Below are 23,707 nucleotides of genomic sequence, written 5' to 3' on the forward strand. Positions count from 1 at the left end.
AGAGCCCGGCCGGGGCTACATCCCTGACGGGCACCGGGCCAATTGTGACCCTAGCCTTAGACTTCAAAAATAGCCCACCTATGAGTCAGTTTGTTTCCAACTTGTGGGAGTCTTTACTCACTTTTCACTCGCCCTGTTCTCTCTCTCTCTGCGTGTCTCCTTTCTTCTCTCTACCTCCACTCTCTCTGTCCGTCTCTACCTCTGTCTCTCTCGCTTTCTTTCCTTTTTTTTTGGAGTCCGTGCTATCTTTCTCTCACTCACTTGGAGTCCATACGCTGTCTCTCTCTATCTCCCACTCTCACTTTAAATTGTCTCTTTCTCTCTCTACCTCCTCTCTCTCTCCTTATCTTCCTCTCTCACTTGGAGCACATACACTCTCCCCTCCCCCACCCCTCCCTCTCTGAATTCCCTTTCACTTCCGTCTCTGATGACAATGGCCGCTAAGCAGGGACGTGAACAACTCAAGTAACACCCAATCTCTAAGTCTTTCATATCCGCCTCGGACGTGCCTTTCGGTAGCTAAAAGAATGTGGGAGCAAACTTCTAAGATCTCTTAACTGGGTCTGAAGTGTCCTTCAGTGTAGCAGAGTTAACCTTTGCGGACATCAGTGGACATCAATCCTGATCCTAAACGACTGCCCATCTCGGTGCAGTACAGAAGATGAATGGTCTGTAGGGACAGGGGTACACGTCTCCCGACCTTCACGGTCAACGGGCCACATTCCCGCCAAACGTGCGTCCAGTTAGCCTGTCAGGATTCACCCTGCACCCGCCTGTTGGAGGCACGAGACGTCCGCTCAGGGACGGGGTCTCACGCCAGTCGTGACATTGGAATGATTAGGTTGTCATCCTAGATTTATCATTGCGCTCTTTCTTCCTCATGCTCTAAGACAGCAGGTCGCGTGATGAAGTTCGTTCAGAATCACGCCTGAGAAGCCTTTTTGGAGACTACATTGGAATGATTAGGTTGTCATCCTAGATTTATCGTTGCGCTCTTTCTTCCTCATGCTCTAAGGCAGTAGGTCGCGTGATGGAGATCGACAAGGAGTAGTATGATAGGCCTTGTTACGAGCCTGCCTTAGAATGATTAAATTATCATCGTAGATTTAGTCTTGTAGTAGCTTGGCTGCTTGGGTAGCATCCTCCGTAGTAGATCTAACCGCGGGCTCAATATTTCCCCTTGCTAAGGCTAATGGCTACCAAGCGAAAAGATGTACGGAGGATGGTACCCAGACTAGTCCAGTCGATCGGCCTAGCTCTCTTCCTCTTAAAAGCAGGTCGTGTGATTGAGATCGTTCCCATGGTTGCAGAGAAGCCTGACAGGCCTTTTTATAAGGCTATCGGGTCTAATGATAAATCACGATTAGTATAGCCAAATGTATACACATCTGTCCACTGTCTTGTAACAGTTTTCCCGACCCTGTAAGATACTACAGCAGATGGTCAGTACGTTTTGTTGACTTGTTTGTGGACAGGACATCTACAGAAGGCAGGAATTATACGAGTTCTTGCTTGATTTTCTTGAACGATATGGTCAGAATCCATGAGTGTCTTTGGTCGGTTTCTGACATTGGAAGAGCTTCCTGTAGAAGTGCACGATCGACAAAACTATGCAGCATTGGAGAAGGTTCGTGCACTCGACTTCTGTCTTCTGTCACCCATGTGGCATCAGGCTGCACGTGACGAATGTTGGACAAGTGGACAGAATTCTCGACCCAGCTGGGAAGTTTCAGCCCTGCCGTTTGGTGCGTGGGGAGGGATCCGGCAGCACAACAAAAGATTACCATCCACATGTCTCTAAGCTAACCCGTCAGTCACCTTTGGCATCACGTTTCCTGCGATCGAAGCACGTTCAGGAACATTTTACAGTCGTGACCGTCATGGCTGTCCACCGCGACACCGGGTCTTGGTCTATATAAAGATTGTCGCTGGTCTATCAAAGTTAAGTATACGGTGGATAGGCCTTTGTGAAAAGATTCGCAAGTGTAGGGACAGCGATAGGGGTTTCTGCTTCCGACATTATTACCTCAATGAAAATTGAGGTATTGTTTTTGGTGTGTGTGTGGAATGTGTTCACGTGTGTGTTTGTGTCACGGTGTGTGTCTGTGTATGTGTTTCCTGATACATATATTTTTTGGTGCCTAGAATCACTTAAACCTCTAGATGTAACGAAATCTGGTAGGTGTGTGGGTCTTGGAAATTTCAAGACATCTTCACCATCAAAACTCACCCTATGCTTTTAACTATTAGCCGGTTGCCTAGCCAATAACCGGCCACCCTGACTCTGGGACCTGGGTTGAAGCAGATGATTTGATCTCTAGGACGCGGCAGGATAAGTAAATTGTCTTACTTTCGTCCCTGTTAAGTACACATGTATAAGAGAGGGTGCGTTTACTTTATTGTCGTTTTATCTCTCCAAGTAGAACATGACGTGAAGAGAAGTTTAGGGCAAGCGCAGATAATTGAACCAAAATCCGGCCTACGGACTAGGGTTACGGTTTGGGTTTCCAAACGGCTGTTAGCTAAATTTTACTGACTGTTTTGCTTTTCTTAGGATAACCAAGCTCAGGCCCTGCCCAGTTTCTTGTCCCAAATTCCGAGGTGAAATCTTGCCGGTGTTAACCCCACATACCCCGGCAGGGTTGATCCCTAGCCTCCACCAGGCCTTCCTACGGGAGTATGGGATCGTAGAATTCGGCAAAAAAATTGGCCGACCAACTCCTCTTGTAGCAAAACTCCCCTGGGAAATTTTTCTCCCTATGAATTATAATAGCCAGCGTAGTCAGTCTGGTACAGACTAGTTTATCCCTTTCATGTATGAGTAGTGTTCAGCAGGAAGTCTACTCCAGATGGAACCATGGATTCGTTTCCTCCAGGGTTTTACTTCTAGTGGGAAGTTTTGCAAGGTTCACTGGAACTGCAATGTCATTGACTTTTAACTTCACCGCCTGTCAATCGTGCACTGGTTGTAAGTGACCAAGCTATATTTCATAGTAATCGTCTTTTGGCAGGGGAATTGTTAGCCTGGTATCCGGGTTTGTTTGGCTTTAGTCCGCTTCAAATAGTATCTGTTAGTGTATTGCATGTTGGAATCTGGACAAGGCTGCATACCAGTCAATGGAATTGTGATGTTTCGTTCATACGGTCTATTCTAATGAATATCATGCACAAGACGACATATTTTGCTGTACAGCACTTTGATACAGTCTCCTACAACGTCGTTTTCTCTACAGTTGTTTTGACTCTAATAAAATATACTAAGAACAATTTGATCAAAGAATCGTATTGCCTTTGATGTGGTTTCTTGGAGGAACCACAGAAATCAAGAACGACTCCATCACCTCATGTAGCCTGGAGTCCAGCCTTGGTCCGCTCGCCATGGCAGGGTAACGACATTCGGGAGCGCACCAAAGCGAAGAAGGCTGGGCTCTAGGCTACTCCTCATGACTCATGTGCATCCTTACATCCTGCTTCAGTGGTGACCTTCGCCAGGACTTACCTCGTTAGCTCCGGCTGATTACCAGCGGCTCGGGTAGACCAGGACAGAGGTGCTGACCTTGCGTTAGGCCATGATGACGATGGTGAACGACAGGTGGCGCGGTTGCTGGCGCCTCCACCCCCAAAAACTTCCTCTTTGACGTTTAAAATCAAAGCAACATCTTCCGCTGCGATTATCCTGATACGTAGGAAATGTTTAGGGATGTCCCTGTAGCTCAACTGGTAGCAGCCTTACAGATTAGCTCATGGTTACGCAATCCCGGGAAAGGCATCTCGGTTAGGGCTGCACCTGTCTTTCGGAAGGGACGTAAAATGGCGGTCCCGTGTTGGAGGAGGTGCTTTTAGCTGTTAAAGGGGAAGGTCGAGCACCCCCCCCCCCCTTTAAAAACATACCCTGCTGCTGAAACTGCAAGGCCAAGGAAACTTGTTGCCCTGCGTGCCACTAGGCAGTACAAAGGTCTGCACCGAAATGGAATGTTGACATGTGGTACAACCAGGCATAGGGGTTCAAGTTGCGTGTAAAACTTATGTTGATACGAGAAGAATCCAGTCTCGAGCCAAACACCGATCCTTCTAAAGTGGCAGGTTTACATAGATTATGGAAGGCTGTCGTACTCTGATCACGGTAGGGTTGGACTAACAAAGACGCTGTTGTTGGAGCATCGTTCAGGATTATCGTATGCCAGTCTACTGTGGCCTGTGTGGCGTGATGGGTCTTAGCACGGCACTAGTGGATATTTCTAAGCTTCCGTTGCTTTTTAGAGGAGTACCATCATTGTCAACATGTATCAGAATGTTTAATACTTGCCCTCTCACCAACTATGACATTTAACGTAGATTAGAGAGCTTACTGAACACTCCATTCTGATATATCATTATCTTAAACTTTGCTGTGGGTCCCTCTCGTGATATTGGCTGGAACGAGGGGCAACCAAGTTGTCATTTGACAATTTGACTTGGCAGCGCTAGTCCTATCTCCGCATGGTTTGATATAGTGACATTCAACTCAAACAGATGCCTTCAGTTATGCCTTGGCTATGCCTTGCTTACAGAAAAACCCCATGCACCAATCAACCCACATGTAATGGCCAGCTCCTGTAACTAGAGGCTTCAGAGAGGCTTTAATCTGAAATGACACAAACTGCCTTAGATTTAAAAGCAATGATTGACACGTCGGAAAAAGAACGTCCTGTTCGCATAAAGGGCAAACTTAGAGACGATTGGCATCTCCTTTATTGATTTAGCCCCCCTACCCCCCCACCCCCACCCCAATAATCATGAGAAAAATCTTCAAACATCCACGTTAACTGAACAAAACATCATTAAAAGTATACACTAACGAAACGTCTTTCTTTCTTAGCTTTGGACCGGTCCAAAATGTCTCAAGCATTACACATTTGATTAAATCAGAATCAGGTGGACTTCTGATGACATTTTAAAGCTTTGATATGCTGCCATGATGGCACTGTATCAAACAGACAGCGGCAACTCATCAATGGCAGGTTACCATCTGGACTACATGGCATCGTATCAAGTATACTAATGTGACATATCAAATGTCAAGGCAATGGCAATGTTTAAACTACCAAGGTCACACACCAGGGGGTCCAAAATAGACCTTGACCTTCGTCCTCTCAAGATCTACCCGCATGACAAATATCATCATGATCCATCCACAAGTTCCTAAGATGTGCTGACCATATATCCAGATATCCAGAAACACATGTACATACGCAAAACAATAACCTTACTTACACATCCCATGGAGGTTAAAACAACAATTGCAACGTCCCGTCACGAGTATTACAGAATGCATGTACCAGGTAGAATAAATGTCAATTAATGGCAACCAGACAATTACAAAGTAACAACTATGGTGAATGGCAATGTATCAAAATAACAGACAATGGCAACGCGTCAACTTGGCAATGACAATGTATTAACTTGGCAATATATAGAAAGGTACCGACTAGACAATTGATCACATATCACATGGAAGGGCTCCAGTAGACTAACTGTCCAAGCGTCAACCAGACGACAACAATTTATCTATTGGATACAAACCAACAGGTAAATGGCAACGTATCAACTAGACGATAGATGTAGACCAGACGGGAAACCCTTGATATGGAAAGGTCATAACGTCATTCAAAGAGCAGGAAAGGGCACAAACAAATCACACGCAGTGTCTTCAATAATCACATTTATGTGGCTTGAGTTGATCATCTTCCATTGTCGCCATGGAACCATGTCGACTCACCGCAACTAGGGGAGCAGATAATCAACACTTCAATCTCTTAGCACATTTCCGCTAAACAGCTTGATTCGCGAATGTCTGTCGCCTTTCTTCTGTGACAAGCATACGGTTACCTTTCCTCTTCAAATTTGTTGCTTAGGCACTGCGTTATTTCAAAAGACAGTACCAAACTACACACTTGGACAAGCTAAGACGTAAACCTTCCTTATGCGGTTTGTAAGAAATCTTGAAAACTCCTATCGAGATTCCTTGCTGAGGAAAACCTCTATGCAGACGCCATAGTCCTAGACTAATATAATTTCTGACACCTTAGTTTTCCATCAAGTTAAAGAGAGAGCTTTGTTACGCCTAATGATAGTTGCTCAAGCAACTGGATATGATTTTGGAAACCACAATCAAATCGTATGCAGTTGCCTGACTAACTATTATGTGGCGTATCTTACAGTCTTCATCGACGTGAGCTCTGTTAACGTTGATGTACTAGCTTTTCAAATCAAACTGAAAAGTTACACAGTTAAACAATGATTCAAAAAGACACCTGCTGGACATCTATGATTGCCTTCAGTCTTTGATCAAGAAGAGGTCATGATAGGTTCGTCCTCTTCTAGGGCAGATGGTCCGAATCGTTTTCGTTAAGCATGTTTGAAGATTGTCGTCCAAGGTTAGGATCCATTATCCTCCCATGTGTCCTGAACAAATCACTGCTGTAGCCAGAGGTTCAGGAAGTCACGAGGTTAGGGTTAAGGATCAGGGTCATCGATAGTTGGAAGGCCATCCGTGGTCTACAGGATGTCTAACTGTAAGCGGTGCTTTGGTGCAGCTCTGGAATGAGGGACGGTATACATGTGACTCACTCTGATGTGGTTTCAGCTAGTTCATGATTTGTGAAATCTCTCCATGCGTTACAACACGAAGGCGTAGAAGTGTGCTGGATTGGAAAGCTCCGGCTGTGGCTCATGACTATCCTTACTGATAAGACAGACGCGGGAAGGTACGGGTTCGCAGTCGTTCTTGGACCTGTCGATCCAGAGTTGTCAATCCCCCAGTCCCGTTAATGTTGACTATAGCACATGGAAACCTTAAAATTGCATGTTTTCAAACTGTTCAATCTGTAATTATATACAATGGATAACGAAGTTCTTTGCGTTTCAGCAAAGAACGACGTTTCGTTGACCGTCTAGCACCCGTAATCGGGCAATACTGACTGCTTCTAGTTCTGACTATACCTAGGTGTCGCTGCTGTAGTGTGAAGAATGTGGCCCCAAACGTGACAGAGTTCATACTCCCTGATAACGGTTCATAACCTCGTTAGCCAGTGTAGACAGCACGCAGTTGCACGTGCGGCGGGTTGTGCCCTTAACCAGTGTGTTACCAACTATTCATGCATGAATGACGTGCTCTTTTCTGTTTCCCCTTCCAGAGACCAAGCATGGCGAGAATACTCCTGGTGCTGGTACTGGCTGCAGTCCAGACGTTAGCGGAGGAGGGTCTGTTCGGGTTTGACGGGTTGGATGGGGAGCTGGCCGGCTTCCTGGATGACGCCAATAAAATCACTCTGAGTGGCGTGACGGGAGAGCTGCCGGGGGAAGAGGATCACGTGGTCCTGCAGTGTGACGTCATGTCTGACGACAAGGACTTCCCAGGTACGTGGCGTCATGTACATGTCTCTTGGATAGCGTGAAATTGTTTTGAATGGTAGAAAGCGTATAAGGAGGTTCATGGTCCCAACTGAGCATGCGCTGCGAAATACATTGTGCATAATCATGTCAAAGATGAAGTCCCCTGACACATAAATACCCCATTGTTATGCAAATACAGACCGACATAATCTGAACTTGTATAAAGCATGGTCGAGACAAGAAGTTTACAAGTAATGGGCCTTCACCTTTGACATTTTACCCACAGTGCATTTCGATGCGTATGCTCAGTAAGAACCATGAACCTCCTTGTTGAATGAATAAACCAATGTTGTTAAGAAAATCTCAGAAGATTTAGTGGACTGCCAAAGCTACTGGTCTTTGATTCAACAGACATGTTTTGATAAGAAAAATATTGGATAGAGGTAATGAAAATTTAGGTGTTAACATTGGCCGGTCGAAAACCTTGCAACGAGCATGTCGCATCTCATGGAAAACTAGTGTTGTTTTCTAGGGACGGAAACCCCGCGTACCGCGAAAGAGATGTACTTTTTACATTTTCGTTGCTCTTCGGACCTTTTTCCTGTTTTGGCGCTAGGGCAGACGCTGGTTTAAGGGGAAGGCATTCAAAGAGCGGAAGGCCCTTAACGCAAACGAGCAAGGTAATTATCCAGTTCTAAATCTTTGCATGAACATAACAACATCGAATGAAACACAAGAACTGGTCTATGGTCCTAAAGCGTCATACAGACAAAACGTCTAGATCTTTCAATGAATTCAATCGTCCACTAAATCTTACGATTTTGCTAGATATAGTGTTACATATGCCAATAACTGCTTTGGAAATGTGTATAATGATTGTTCTGATACGGTATTTTAATTTTGACGAAGATTGCGACTGCATGGAACAGAAACATTGATCGACTAGAATCTGGTTCAAACAATCAATGATAACGTGTAATTTTTTTCTGTTTCATTACAGAGAAGGAGCTGAAATCAGCGAAGGAAACCAGATACAGATTCGTCGACTTCGACCTGCCACAGAGAGACCAGGAGCTTCTGAAGGAGCAGCAAGCCATGCTTCTCCAGCAACAAGCCATCCTCATAGAACAGCAGGACACCCTGACGTTCCAACAGTCAACCCTCATCAACCAGCAGGAGGAGCTCAACGTACAGCAGAAGGAGGTCGTGACCTTCATGGAGAAGTCGTCCAGCATGGACGTTTGTCAGACGTGTGCCTTCAACGAGTACTGCTCCACGGATATCGATCCGCCATATTGTTTCCCCTGCCGGAAGTGCCCCAAAGGATACCGGGTAAAATCCGAGTGCACCCGAACCAAGGATGCCGAGTGCGAGGACATCGACGAGTGTTCGCAGAGCTCTTCGGCCTGTCCCATGCCGGAGAAGTGCGTCAACACGCCTGGCGGATTCCTCTGCATCGGGGAGCTCTCCACCTGCACCAAGGAGTACTTTTTCAACATCGGAACCACCCAGTGCGAACCCTGCACGCAATGCAGGCACAAGTACGACGTCATGACGCCGTGTTCGGCCTTCGCGGACGCGGTGTGTTTCCCGTCCGTGGTGAAACACATGTCCGACCTGTGGCGTGGGAACATCAAGAACACCACCCACATCAACCCCGACCAGTACATGATGGCCGGCATCACTCTCCCTCTCCGCTCCCTCACCACATCTAACGACACGTTCGTAGTCGCTCAGGACTCGTACAGCCTGTCCGCGCGCAAGCCCGGAGTCCTGTGGATGGATTACAACTTCGCCGTGAAGCACTCCTGCATCAACTACATCCAGATGACACTGAAGTCCCCCGAGATGAAGCTGGGACTGAGCGGGGCGAGGATTGAGGAGGCACAGGACGATGTGTACCACGGCGCCTCGCTGGGCGCCTCCATGGTGGCTGAGGAGAACGAGCACATCCGTCTAGAGCTGAAGAGCAACAACCGCTACTGCTTCCCCAACCACTTCGCAGGGCACCAGACCCGGCTCAAGGCAGTGGCTGATGACTCTCTGTCCGGCCCGCTCAGCGTCCTGTGGCTGAGCAACGAGATGGGAGCAGTGACCATGACGGCACGTACCAGGCTCACAACCTACCACTCCAAATGGGTGTCTCTGTTTGAACATTTCAAAACGACCGACCCGTTCATCATCAACTTGAACAACAACCGCAGGTTCACGTTCGGAGAGGCTGGGATCGTCAAGTTCACCTACAACCAGGCCATCTACTCGATCGGTGAGCAGTGTCAGAAGGACGGTTTCTCAGTCGTACCCCGGTACCTGGTGAACGACACGGAGGTCCTGCTGTCTCGGAGGTACAAGACCGGGATCACGCGGAGGGATACAACCATCTCCATCTCCGGAGTCTGGCCGGTTGAAGCCAACGGGGCGATGGTGTTCCAGATCAACAGCCCGCAGAACTGCCAGACGCGGTTCTACGGCGACAGGAGCGCGGTCGGCGTGCTCAACATGCTGTGGCTACCGGCCGAGCACAGCGCGGCCTTCGCGGCGACGCTCTCCAAGACACGGTCTCTGTACGGCGCACAGGCGCGTGTCTTGGAGTTCAAGGAGACGCAGAACAGCCGAAAGGACGTCTTCCGCATGATGAGCAACGGCTTCATCAAGTTCATGAAGCCGGGCCGGATCAACATCAACTACCACCAGAAGATGATCCACTCGTGCGACTACGCCCAGCTCACGGCTTACTACGTCGGCTCCGTCGGACAGACCCCGGCTCCAATCGTTCAACAGGTTCTGGGCCGCACCGATGCATCCTGGGACGGGGTGAGCATGTCGGGATCGTACGCGGTGGAGGCGGATTCGCAGGTGTACCTGGAGATGTCGTGTAAGCGGGGCAGGATCAACAAGGTGGCCGAGCAGGAGTGGAGCACCCTCTACATCCTCTGGGTCAAACCATAACAATCTTAGGCGTGTCGCAGTACTTTAGCAAGTAGTAAGATACAAAGTCTGTAGGATGTAAGCAGCAACAGTGAATAGTGTCACAAGAAAGCTTGTACCAACTATAACCAATGCCGCAAATTGTTGTAAAAAGTATACACCCTCCTTTGTACTTTAACATATGCGGTGCTTGTATTTGGCACAAGATCTCTCATCGCTAGATTCTATAGAAAACCCCAACATCGTCGCCAGGAGTAGTTCACACTACTATAGGTAAACTTGCCATATAGAAGTGCTTGAAAGCTACCGCTCTATGCTAATGCTTACATTTTATCTACTTTGAGCTATGGTGACCAAAAGAACAAACCTCCAAGTAGGTCTTTCAGTTGATAAGACAGTAGTCACGGAACAAAACGGTATTCAGGGCAAACCCTACTGTGTCGGCCCGTGGATATTGTCTTACCAACCGAAAGATCTACTTGGAGATTACGAAAGAACATGTACAATGAGAAGTAAAAGGAAAGATTATACTATGGGCAGTTAAAAGAAACTTTAAGGAATTTAGACAATTTACCTCGTTAGTATTTTTGATTAAGTTATACTTCATTATATTGGCATAGGTGTATTAATGTATTGACAGATATCTAACGAGCTTGTATATGGAATCCACCACTTGTAAGTGAGAAAAAGCACCAAAATATAAACGATACAGCATCTAAATGATGAATGCGTTTGTAAGGCTTTTGTGCTTTAGACTGCAACGCAAGGACATAATGTTAGGCTTCCCCGCCAATTACTACTACCTTAATAGTATTGCAGTTGGAAACTTAACGACAGTTATATGTCATAGTCTGTGTAACTACTTTGTTTTTTTTTTTAACATGGTAACATCAACATTAAACGTGTGTATATGAAGTATAATATTGACATAATATTTTACATAGTTTTGCGTTCTCGCACTGTTTTGGAATTTAGATGGTTCGTTGAAAGGTGGGGGAAAATATCTTTAATGAGAGAAAAGATTTAGACGTTAAGTTTGTACATAAGCACTTTTTATCCTAACCTATAACCTTTTGTTATCCTAGTCCCAAGATAACAATCAACATGTACGGACACCTAACTTCGCGTTTTTGCATTAGTTTACATAAAGTTAAATGTGTATCGTATGTATCTTTTATATGTTCAGTTAGCAGTATGTGGTCGTAATTATAAAAGAACATGACAAGTATAAGCTGAGTTAGACTTGTTGAAGATATAATTTGTTTAGAAGTAAAGATAAGAACTTACTAGAACGTCCAAGGTTGCTATAATTCGTGCCATTCATGCCAGCATATTTCTTTTCATTCGCTGAAATATTTCTGTCATCTTCCTCAAGTCATGCTTCAGTTTTCTTTGTTTTGATACTCATTTTCAAGTATAGTGAAAAATTGACTTTATTCCCGTTTCCTGCACTAAAATTAGGCATGTACGTGTATTCCTATGTTTCAAGGAGATGTAATAAATGATGTTTACTCTCATGTATGTCGGTGTGTGCTTTTGTATTTGTTTACAGTTTGGACTTGTTACACGTTTGTTGAAAAATGCCTATCAACAATATGTGTAGGGATAGTGCAGATGGTATTGATAGCTTTCGTTGTTGACATTGGTAAAAATAGGGCTTTCATTAACATCGCATGTATCCATCGATCACTTTGTGTCACTCTACGGTAAAGGTGAAAAATGTGGAAAATAAAAAAAAACTGAGAATACACAGACACAGACAACGGTACCTTCCCGGACGTGAACAAATGACACCCCCATCCATGGGCGGTCACATGTTTGATTGGTGACTATTCCTACCAACTCTGTATTGTACTTCCTGCCACTCCGTCAGTTTTGACCTTTACGGCCATCTTTCCACTCACTTCATGCCAATTTAGCGATAGTGCATTCAAATACCTAAGGACACACACAAACCCAATAAACATACACAACGAAAACATAAACTCCGTACACTGAGTCAACAACTGCATGCCCTGCGTTGATATATTTCTGCGTGTTGTCAACAGAAAAGAGCGGGAATTGGACGCGAGCAGCTGCTGCCTTCGCCAGTCACCTGATCATCCAAATGCCGCAAAGCGACGAGAAGAAGGCGGAAGTGGTAAGTGGGTCAGGTGATCAGCAAGATACTCTGAAACATTCCACTGACGCCGTGTGACAATCAACTTCTTCTTCTTTCCCACTAACGGTGACAATAACCGCTACTGGGTACTGGGGGGGGGGGGATCCTAAAAATGTTTTATGTCAATTTTATAGAAAGGGAAATTCAAAAAGGTTCATATTTTCAAAAGTAACAGAATCTTTTATAGATATAAAATGGTTGAAATTTCTAAAAGGAACAGAAATCAATAGGTTCAGTAAATCTGTGATCAGTATTCCGAACCTCCTGAAGAAACATTGAATTTCCCCAATCAAGAAAAAAGTAACTCTCTACACCATCTCCGCGTCAATATATATACATACCCTGCATATAAGTTCGTTTTGTAAAGCACAAATAGGATGATATACGTTGTAAATACCACAATCCATACACAGATCCAGGAAGGTAAGGAGGAGATCATAGGAGAACAGCTGGCGTGGCTGGAGCAGCATGACCAGATCAACCAGCAGCAGAGCACCATCCTGGAGAGGAAGGCCAAACTCAAGAACCTGTACGGAGACATGGAGGAACTCATCAAGGTCCGCACTCTTCTTTTCCTAGCAACCAGTATAAAATGAGCTTGTAGACATCATTGATTTAGATATGGACATTCACTAAGTTGTCAGTTGATGATGTGGCCATGATGTGGCAATGCTACGCAGGTAATTGTCGATACTACATCAATCATGTTTTCGTCTCCCTGTCTACTTGATATTTCTTTTATTTGATTATTTTTGATCTGTTTCAAACTTATAGAAACAAACCCTGGCGATATATATGTAACACCAGAGAAGAATAGTGTAGAGGAATACAACAGGCTTCTGATGTTCTCGACTGACAACAATTTTTTCCAACTCCTTTTGAAACATAACCTGCAGCCTATCGTAGATAAGGCGGACTCTCTTTGACTGTGGGGTATTTACGAGCTCTAAACCGCCCGTACCAACTGTGGCCCTCGGAAGTAGTTTTACGGGGTTGGTGTTGATTACCTATCCATCAACTCCAACCCCGTAAAATTATGCTACCGAGTGCTAAAGTTCACCCAGGCGGTTGGGAGCTCCTAATGCCCCGTAGAGAGCCCGCCTAATCTACGATAGCATGTAAACCTATAAGTTAGTTAGTTAGTTAGTTCAAACATCAGGTCACTATGGCATCTTTCAAGCTAATGAAGCTGTAGATATCCAGGATAGGTCATGTATATTTGAATATACATGTACTCTGATTGAAGCAACTGCATGGACAGTAATCATTCATGGGCAATGGTAATGATAACTTCTCTACAGTTATTACCTTATACAGCTCCAAACGTCAGTTATGAGAGGCCGTTAGGGGTGTCCACTTAGAGCCTCCATCATATACTGATATAGCTTTATAGTGTACCTAGTGTGTCTAGGTTTGTTTCTATTGGAACACTGGACAGCTAGCTGTAGCATCTTTCAAGCTGATGAAGCTGCAGGTATCCAGTATAGGTCAGGTATATTTGGGACTGGGATCGAAACAGTTGTTTGAACAGTGACCTTAGGGCATGACGTAACGTCTTCCCGTTCTACAGCTGCAAACATCCCGGGTCCAGACATACATGGACAGGATCAAGCAGTCTGACCAGTGTGAGGGGCAGTGTGAGCACCAACAGTTCTGCGCGCTTAACGTCGACTCGGGAAAGTTTGGATGCGTTCCCTGCAGCGAATGTAGACCTGGCTTCAAGGAAATCTCTCAGTGTACAAAGGTAGATACAGATCATAACAGATGTACCAACCAGTTATCAATTACTGGTTTGCCTACGAACCGGTAGAAGAAAAAAACGCTCTACGCTCTACGTATTGACCATCTGGAAATCTTAATACAGTACTTAACACCACTACAAAATGCTTAAAAGAGCTCTTTGATGTTAGCTTGTCTATGAAACAGATGGAAATCTTGGATACTCTCAACTTTTCCAGTATTGTTTGGAGTCCCGTGTTCCCTGTAATAAAAGAAAGTGGTCGATAAAAGCAACTGAGACGGATATTTTGCAAAGGTCACGAAGGGGCAAAGGAAAACTTACGAAGGTAGCACCTCGTAAATTCCTTCTCATACCAATGTTTATGACATGTGGTTTAACTGCAGTAGGAGACCTTTTATGATCAAGAAAACTAATCAGGGGGAAATGCATCAAGTGATATTACGATATCTTATACGCTTGAATTAGACTGTTTTTCGGCCGCACGTCGCTTTTTTACAGGCTCGAGATGTCCGCTGTGAGGACATCAATGAATGCGCACTGGGGATCGTCAGATGCCCCCCTCCCACAACCTGTGTGAACACTCTGGGCGGTGCGCTGTGCGTGGAGGGATTCACCCCTTGCAGGAAGACCGAGTACTTCGACATCGCCACCGAAGAGTGCCGAACATGCACGAAGTGTAAGTCCGCGGCCGACATTGCCCGACCGTGCACGGAGTTCTACGACCAGATCTGCTCCATCAGCGCCTTCTCGACGCTCGCCTACTTCTGGTTTGGGAACACGTTTAACGTGCAGGAAATCATCTCAAGGTAGGAGTGGGGCCAACATTATGAGCAAAAATGCTGCTATTGACTTTTTCCCATTTTTGATACAACAGACGTATACAGTTTATACCAAGGACGTTATAACGCCCTTGCTGACACCAAACTTATATCCGAAGGGCTCGGAGCTCTCGGACGTACGTTCTTTGACCTATGCATGTAACTTATGTTGACCGTTTATTGACCTATTATCATTGCGTAGTAACAGGAAATGATGAGCAAAAGCAAATGATGGTATGTCGCCATGAGCACCTTTGTACACTGAGAATTATTGTGATGAAGACTGTGTTGTTTTCTTCCAGCAGACGTTGTGCCGTTGTCGTCCTCAGCACTGTTACTTACCATCTTCAATTTACAATTTGCTTTTAGTATCTTAGACACTACAGCGACAGCTTTCCTTCGATAGTTTCAATGGTTGGTTGAAACGTTGCTTTACATCAGCAGAACTTCAGTTGCTTGGAGAATTTAGAAGCGACGTCGCTCTGTCGCTTAGCGACGACATGTACGTCACTGTAGACATCCTCCTACGCACGGTCCCCAACGGCTAGCTAACTCGCCTATTGGGGCCCTGCTGTCTGGTGGCCCACTAGCAGTTACTGTGAGCGTCGCCACAAACCAGCTGTCAGCCAATCAAAGAATAGGCCTTTCTTGGGCTTTCTGTTTATGAAAGTCATCTCACAAAGGCCAACCATGTTACGTCTTACATAGCTCCATCCTCCTACGCCCGATCCCCAACGGCTGACTGCCCATATAAGGGTAAGCTCATTAATATTTATAAGCAGGGCGGTCAGTAACTGATCTGAGTGCACCAGACAGCAGAGGTGACCACAAGGAGTTTCGACACGACGGTGGTCCCTCTGCGTAGGAGAATGCAACGTAGAAGGATAGCGTGTTTATGTTGACAACTACCAGCTGACTTCCCGTTGGCTAGCCACGATTGACCCATGTCGCTTCTCGCCCCGGAGCCACGCTAGCTGCGCCGCCGGCTCCTGGTACAGATCCCGGAGTTGTCCCTGGAAAGTGTGAATACTGCCGCGTGTCGGTTTTACCCACGACGTGACCGATTCACGGGTAAACGTTTAAACGACAGCGTTAAACGAAAATATACCTTGTCGACGTTAATCAATTGTAAAAGCTCATGCAACTATATCTAGCAATCCATAAATTTCCCCTAAAATCCTTATAAGAGAAACTGACAGATGACAAAACAGTGAAAGCTTGGTGACACACGTACAATTGTGTGCCACCAAGACTGAGAAAAGCTGCTCTGTTCACGCTCGCCAGGGGGAGCTACCGAAATCTTGATCAGAAGCTTCCTCTGAAGTCCGGAGCGCCCAACAACGAGGTCTTCGTCTCCGGTGACGTCACTGATCGGGTGGAGGTGAACAAGGAAGGCATTTTGTGGGTGGACTACAACTTTGCCATGAAGCATTCTTGTCGCAAGTTTGTGCAGATGACCATAAAGACTAAGGGAAGTGGGGACATGGCGTCGGCTAGGATACAGGTACAGTCTAGACAAGCGCCACCGTAAACGGTTTGGTTGTGTCTCTTTGGTTCTCTGTCTTCCTACCATCCAGCTGGAACAAACCCATATTTGTTATTTATGACAGTTCTACGACACAAACCTATAGCATACACCAATGGGTCTTTTGTTTTAAATTTCGGACCATTTTGCGTCATTTCCAAGACAGTTACCGAATCAAAATCAATTGCTTCCCACCTGCGTACTGCAGACATGTTGAATTTTGATGAACATTTTGTAGAAGACCTGCTGTCATGCGTACATATAGCATATGCTGATAAATGATATCATTAGATAGAGTTTATCAATCAAGTAATAACTGCACAAACAGGACACGGATGGAAAACTGTACCAGAGTGCTCTGCTGAGCGGAGCGATACAACTGGAACCCAAGAGTGAACTGACCCTGGAGATCCAGAACCGGTTCTGTTTCCTGCCGTCTGTAGCGGTCCGCCCGTTGAGGAACAACCGGCTGAAGGAGCTGTCCAAACTGGCGGGGCCGCTCAGCGTCCTCTGGCTGTCTCCTGAGGTAACGTACAGGAAGTCATGGTTTTAAGAAATGTTTTGGCTATCACCTGAGGTAACGTATAGAAAGTCAAGGTCTTAAGAAATGCTCTATCACCTGGGGTAACGAACAGAAAGTCAGGGTCTTAAGAAATGCTCTGGCTATCACCCAGGGTAACGTGCCGAAAGCCATGGTCTTAAGAAATGTCATGGCTATTACCTGGTGTAACGTACAGAAAGTCAAGTTCTTGAGAAATGAATTTTGAAGCACGAAGTCGAAGATCGCAAACCTATGGAAGACATCATTGTTTTCTTATTTCTTTCAGATTCACTGCTGAAACTTGAATTTGTTGTTAGGTAGCACAATAATGTATCTAGTCAAGATATCCATAAGCCAAAAAGATCATGGCATCATGATAACATACAGACATAACAGACATAACGAAGTCGCTTGATGGCGCAAAACATAATACATTCGTCATCAGGTTGAAGTTACCTATGACAAACTTCCAGCCATAGCTTCTTGACTCCTGTTTGCGAAAGACCACACAAAATGGCACCAAAGCTTTCCTGGAGAACAGTCTATAAATAAAGAAGGACTGTTCTATATTCATTTTGATATTTTTGTGGACAGATTTTGTGCAATTTAAAGTAATTATAAATTCAATGTGTATTTTGTCTTCGTCATCCAGCTTGGAGCCGTTACAGCGCGTGCGTACACCCGCCTCCACACCTGGTACAGAACATGGAGGGTCTTTCTTGATTACCCTGAATCCTCGGACAAGTACGTTGTCAAGCTGCTGAACAACCATCTCTTTAAGGTTAGTAAACACCTGCAATTTTACCTGTGAAATGTTCAGGGCTTAAAATCTAGAGGTATGAAATATATCAATATATAACATCATCTGTGTCAAAGAGACATTTGACTGTCAGGGAATAGTTTAGTGTCTGTCACGAAGGTGAAGTGAAAAGTGAAAGTGGAAAAAATTGTACTTCAGACTGTACTTTACCAGTGTAACCTGATGCATTAAGATGATGTGTCGCATTGCAATAAAGTACCTGGTAAAATACATACATGTAGCTAATTGTGTAAAAATACGAAACAAGCTAATGCTCATTACACAAACACTAGTCTACTACACGTTCAAGTGCAGATTACAAATAATGTAAATACAGCGCTGCTCTTAATTCTACCTCCTGCACATCATAATAACCTCTGATCTTCTTTATTCTCCAGTTTAGCAGAGACGGAGTCGTGAAGTTTTCCTTTACACAAGCAGTCTACTCAGTAAACCTGGGCGGCCAGAAGCCCTGCACACATCAGGGCCTGACGGTGTCGCCTAAGATCGAACGCAGCAGCCAAAACGTCACCATCTTCAAACGGTTCCACAAGGGCGTGACCCGGAAGTACACCACCATCGAGGCTTCCGGTGTGGTCCCAGTCAAGGAGGGAGAGGTCCTGTACTTTGATGTGGAGACAATGTTGGGATGTCAAACATGGTAAAAGTTTAGTCTAAATCAACGACACAAAATCACTACCTAATCCAACATAGTATTTATACTAGTCAATCCTGGTCGGCCAACCACCTGACACAAGAAAACAGCTCGAGGCACAAACCACATTAAAACAGTGATACCCACCATGTCAACTATCCTCAGCAACCATTTTTTCCTTAGTCTCTTCAGTCTTACCGAATTCGAGTAGGACTGTATTCTAGAGTTAAAAACTTGACCCTCTTTTACATCTTACTTTCAAATTCAACCAAATTGCACCCTTAAATACTCTTGTGTTCCAATGCCAAAGACAATGATGACAACAACTATAAAATTAACCTGATGCAGATTCAAGAAAAACTCTTGATCTTACTACTGTATTAATTCACCTGCATTTCCTGGTTACCAGGTACTTCGGCGCCACGAGAGAAGAAGACAAGAACGGCATCGGTGTGGCCAACGTGCTGTGGGTTCCCACGGAGTTCTCGGCGTCCTTCCGTGCCGAACTGGTACCCGACATCGACTGGTCACAGAACGAGACGGAGCTGCAGTTCCAGTACATCAGCACCAGTCGCGATGGTGTGTTCCGGATGGAGGATGGTAGTCATCTCACGTTCAAACAGTCCGGACACGCCAACATCAACTTCTACATGAAGATGCAGCACTCCTGTGACTACATCAAGCTCATAGCCTTCTACTACACTGTGGACAGTAAAAAGGCAGTAGCCGTCGCACAACAGGTACGCACCGTTTATACTGTTCAGCATTTTCCTATGGCAACAATGGTAAACATCACCAAAGCCTATTCCGGTTATAACTTTACAGTAATATGATAGCAGGGCAGATCATCTTTGTTGGTACGATCCAAAAGTCTTACTGTGAATTTGGAGATTGTGACTTTCATACAACACAAGCAAGTAGGTCGACGGATGTGCGACCGAAAATTCGAGGTAAGCAATTCGCTTGTGTTGAACAAAAGTTACAAACTGTTAACTTCACGGTAATACATATGTGATTTCTAAATGGTTATGTTTGCACCAATTCAATACTTGTCACAGCTTTCATGGTGCACTGATATGTGGTAAACAATCCCGTTGCCCAGGTCCTCGGTAACACGCAGGGCATGTGGGACGGCGTGGCGCTCAGCAGCTCGCACAAGGTGGAGGAGGACTCCCGGATGTACCTGAAGCTGTTCTGTGTGAGAGGAGAGGTGGAGAGGGTGGCCTGGGAGTGGAACACGCTGTCTGTCATGTGGATCCACCAATGATTCAAGCAGGCCTGATGGGCGTGTAGAAAACCTTTTCTTGTCATTTCACCTTGTTGGTACATGGTGAGCTTACCGGCAATAGGTACCTTTGTTGATGAGCTTACCGGCAATAGGTACAGTGGTGTCCATAATGCTCAGAACTTCATTTAACAATGTTGAAGAGCTTATTGGCAATAGGTACCTTTGTTGATGAGCTTACCGGCGATGGGTACAGTGGTGTCCATAATTCGCAGAACTTCATTAGGCAATGTTGATAAGCTTTACCGGCAATAAGTACATTTGTTGATGAGCTTACCGGCAATTCGTACAGTGGTGGCCAAAATGCTCAGAACTTCATTAAACAAACATACAAAGACAGCAAATCCAGTGATTTTGTGTCTGCCAATTCGTTTGCTATATCTTAGCAGATACCCACTATTTATCTATTCGCCAAATGAGTTTAGTTAACATGACTATACTTTCTGGCGTATCATGTATGATACAACCTTCCCAAGTAATGCTTTGTGTTGATCGCCAGTATATGATATCCATTTTGAACTAAACTTGGATGGTAGTGGTAGTTCTTTATAAACTTTATATTGCACTATGTAGCTATAGTTTATATGCATGTTTGACTCTATCCATATTTGCGCAGCAGCAACATAGGTTCTAGTTCATACACATGTACAGGAAATAATCTCAAATCCTTCAGACTATTTTAATGAATAGATAACAGGTCAAATGATACAGGGAAGGGACTGTACGAGTTATCTCAAGAAAGATATCACTACATCTATAGATACCTTTGCTGAAATAACTCAGATAGCGCCCCCGTGGAGTCTTTTCTGTAGACATATGCTCAGTTGAGGTATGGCTGTGGACTACCAGGGGTAACCAGACTATCTCTGCAGGGATATTTGGTAATGCCCCAGCTTATATGATAGTGGTCTACAAAGAAAAAAAGCATTTGCAGCTGTCCGTGTCGCCAAATCTACCCTAGATAGGCTGTCTGCTGAAGCTCCAGACAACTAAGTTGGTGCATCATCCAACATCTTTTTTTTTTAATTTGTTAACCTGATTATCCAAGTGTATTGATTTAAGTACAACTTTATCAAAAGACTGTATTTTGTCTGTTTTATTTTTACAATTAATCGGACAGAGCGTGGTGTTCTTTTATTGTGAAGTATGTTTTCCAAGTCTATATATTCTTAAGGTTTATGCTAGCTCAGTGTGCATAGTATTAATATTTACGTGTATATTGCAGTTTCAAAGATGTGAGTTCTTAAAAAAATGTAGGTAACAGTTAACTAAAGATATTTACCCCTACAGGGGTGACCAAACGATAATTAAGGTATTATGGTTATATCTACATTTACGAAAAGGCTGAGACGGTTGTAAGAATTATTTCCATTTGCAAACGTTATCATTATTCGTTCTTGAAACATCACAGTAGTTTTCATCATGCTACCCTAAAATAGGTATTTTTTTCTCTGTGTGGTTAAAATTGTACTATTTCTGTAACGGTTAGGTTTAAAAGTGGAGTGTTATCATTTATGTACAGCGAAAGGCATTGTAAATAAGGCACTGGACTAACTTAAGTCAGTTTATGAGACGTATGTTACCCTTTTGTATTTCTACTTGTAAATCAGCAACATGTTATTCTTAGTAAGCTTAAGTTGTTGTTTGATGGTATGAGAATCAGATTGACTGAGTGCTTTGATATTTTTTTGCAGGGCAGTGGCATATTTGACAATGAATGGAGATATCATCTGACTACAACTAGCTTTGTGTTATGCATAATTATGTTATCAAAGAGACTGTAAGTTTATTTGTCATGTCTGTTTCTTTGGAGTCGTTTCATTTCGTAAAACATTGCAGAAATGCTCAAGGCACGTAATTGATGATGAATAAAGGTGATCATTAATAGACATGAATTATGCTTCCTTTACATACTCAATGAGGAAATGCTACAATAGCCTTCTTTGCTAAAAAAAGACTTTCATATTTGGGTAGAAGACATGATCAACTCCTGTGATTTATGCAAACCAGGACATTTTTGTATAACCAATGAGAAACATTTATGATACATCAGTCAAAAGATTGACATATTTGCCAAAGGAATGAGTTTGTTTATGACCAATGCGGCTATTTTACCAAGATCTGAAGTGCCCGAAAGTCAAGATGTTGAAAAGCCACCTCACAAATAAAAATGGAAACTTGCAATGAATCCTGAAATCCCCAGGTTTTATCCTGTTTAAATTATTAACATGCCAAAGTCATAAACAAGCACAGTCAAACCAGCCCGAGCGACCATCCCTCAGACTAGTTATTTCTTTATTTCCCGTCAAACATGTCCAGAAAGCCCATACCGCCGTGATCGTCCACATACTGCCGTGTACGACAGGTCCCCACCGCGTAGCCACCTGGGTTTGGGAAGCACAGCAGCCCGTCGGCGCACTGACAATCGTACACCGACTGGAAGGGTACCCCTGTCCGGCACTCCTCCCCCTCCTGTAGGTACAAGCCACACTGGCCCGTAACGGCTGTGGGAGCAGGAAATTAGAAATGAACTGACCACGAGAGATAGCTTGTCGCGAAGACGAGAAAACCGGAAGTTTCATTGCAGTACTAATGAAAGCAGCTAAGGGGGGCCAAAACTTTGTGGTCTCATCAAGACATAAACAAATCTTTATTGAGACGACAAAAATACAACGACTTTTGTAAGGTCTATATCAAGTATCAAACAACACATCCATCTCTAGGTATTGTGTCTGGTATCATGTACGAAAAAGTTCGTTATCGATTCAAAAGTGAGGCTTTTTCACGCTTACCAAAATCACTTGCCCAATGGAAGACGACCGTTCCATCCACACGGCAGCATCCCCTGATGAGGCAGTCAACGTTTGTCGAGCATGTTGTCTGAACCTGATGTAAACAAAAGTACTACTGCCTCTAAATAGTGGATGTAAATGTATCAAAGCATTTTCTTACAAATTTTTCAAACGAGATACCCTGGAATTTCCAAACTTGCTGAAGAAATTCAATACCTTGGCAGAAATAACGTTACATCTTTATTAGCCATATGGCAGGTCACAAAAACACAATTTGCCTCACAAGATAAGATGTACTTTATAAACCCATGACAGGATCGTCCGATAATACATAACAGACCATTACCTGAAACTGTGCCTGTGTCACTGACAGGACACAGACAATGAAGACTGCAAAACTCCTCACTGGTTGCATGGTGTACAGTACTGGTGTAACGTTAACACACCCAGGTAAAATGGCGTGAGAAACTACAGGTGTGACATGTAGACCGCACCTTATATGTAACTGTTACAGACCCTGACCTTGTTTACAGTACATATGACAGAGGACTGTATCCAAAAATACCAAGTTAATAATCAACAAAGCAAACCAAGATTTTGCAATGCACTGGCCATTTTGAGAGACACTGAGATCCTCGAACAATCCATGACATCAAATATCATTGCAATCGAATTGTACACACAATACACAATGCATTCGCCCTCCATCCTGAAATATTGATGAAATAAATGTAAATGTCTTAATCCATTCAATGATTCATCTATCCTTCCATTTATGCATTCATTTTTATACTTTACTTCAGTTTTTAGCCGGGAAATACAGAAGATCAAAGAAGGGTCCGCATCTGAGGCGTCGCCAAAATGTGGTAGAACTTGCGCGTACTGCAAGCCTTCTTCCCGATCTCCTTGTTCTACCTCATCAAAGCTTAATAACGTGCAGTCGTGGATCCTAAAATGTACTTGTGCTGTCCTCATGTGCCGTGTTGGCTCAGTAGAGTCTGAAGCAAAGATTTTTCCGTCAGATTGCCATTTTGCTACCGAATCACCTTTGAAAAGTCAGAGTTTCCCGCCATGTCGATATAGAAGAG

The 23,707-nt window shown here is 44.3% G+C and overlaps 2 protein-coding genes across 5 annotated transcripts in view; one reads left to right on the forward strand and one right to left on the reverse strand.

Moving 5' to 3' along the window:
* LOC118405630 overlaps positions 1 to 21,722 on the forward strand; it is a 37,725-nt gene extending 16,003 nt beyond the window's left edge. For 3 of the 4 annotated variants that reach the window (XM_035805196.1, XM_035805194.1, XM_035805195.1), the window contains exons 2-12: positions 7,176 to 7,398; positions 12,351 to 12,442; positions 12,877 to 13,020; positions 14,034 to 14,207; positions 14,703 to 15,010; positions 16,307 to 16,526; positions 16,876 to 17,073; positions 17,741 to 17,869; positions 18,286 to 18,548; positions 18,952 to 19,282; positions 19,645 to 21,722. In XM_035805196.1, coding sequence (XP_035661089.1) covers positions 7,185 to 7,398; positions 12,351 to 12,442; positions 12,877 to 13,020; positions 14,034 to 14,207; positions 14,703 to 15,010; positions 16,307 to 16,526; positions 16,876 to 17,073; positions 17,741 to 17,869; positions 18,286 to 18,548; positions 18,952 to 19,282; positions 19,645 to 19,809 — 2,238 coding nt within the window. In that variant the 5' untranslated portion in view covers positions 7,176 to 7,184 and the 3' untranslated portion in view covers positions 19,810 to 21,722. Of the gene's footprint in view, positions 1 to 7,175; positions 7,399 to 8,374; positions 11,824 to 12,350; positions 12,443 to 12,876; positions 13,021 to 14,033; positions 14,208 to 14,702; positions 15,011 to 16,306; positions 16,527 to 16,875; positions 17,074 to 17,740; positions 17,870 to 18,285; positions 18,549 to 18,951; positions 19,283 to 19,644 lie in introns of those variants that run through there. The other variant, XM_035805198.1, reaches the window with a different exon arrangement.
* A 354-nt stretch (positions 21,723 to 22,076) lies between these two features.
* LOC118405631 lies at positions 22,077 to 23,064 on the reverse strand. Its single transcript, XM_035805199.1, has 3 exons — positions 22,966 to 23,064; positions 22,620 to 22,713; positions 22,077 to 22,331 (listed from the first exon to the last, which is right to left on the reverse strand). The coding sequence occupies exons 1-3, from the start codon at positions 23,032 to 23,034 to the stop codon at positions 22,123 to 22,125; spliced, it is 372 nt and encodes a 123-aa protein (XP_035661092.1). The 5' UTR covers positions 23,035 to 23,064; the 3' UTR covers positions 22,077 to 22,122.
* Between the last annotated feature and the right edge of the window lie 643 nt (positions 23,065 to 23,707).

The sequence above is a fragment of the Branchiostoma floridae genome, chromosome 18 (assembly GCF_000003815.2).
Source record: "Branchiostoma floridae strain S238N-H82 chromosome 18, Bfl_VNyyK, whole genome shotgun sequence".
NCBI classification, from domain to species: domain Eukaryota; kingdom Metazoa; phylum Chordata; class Leptocardii; order Amphioxiformes; family Branchiostomatidae; genus Branchiostoma; species Branchiostoma floridae.

Coding starts and splice junctions, on each gene's coding strand:
- LOC118405631 (XM_035805199.1), bottom strand. CDS start 23,034: ATGCAACCAGTGAGGAGTTTTGCAGTCTTCATTGTCTGTGTCCTGTCA. Junction 22,714..22,965: donor TGACACAGGCACAGTTTCAG/GTAATGGTCTGT, acceptor TGTTTACATCAG/GTTCAGACAACATGCTCGAC. Junction 22,332..22,619: donor CCATTGGGCAAGTGATTTTG/GTAAGCGTGAAA, acceptor CTGCTCCCACAG/CCGTTACGGGCCAGTGTGGC.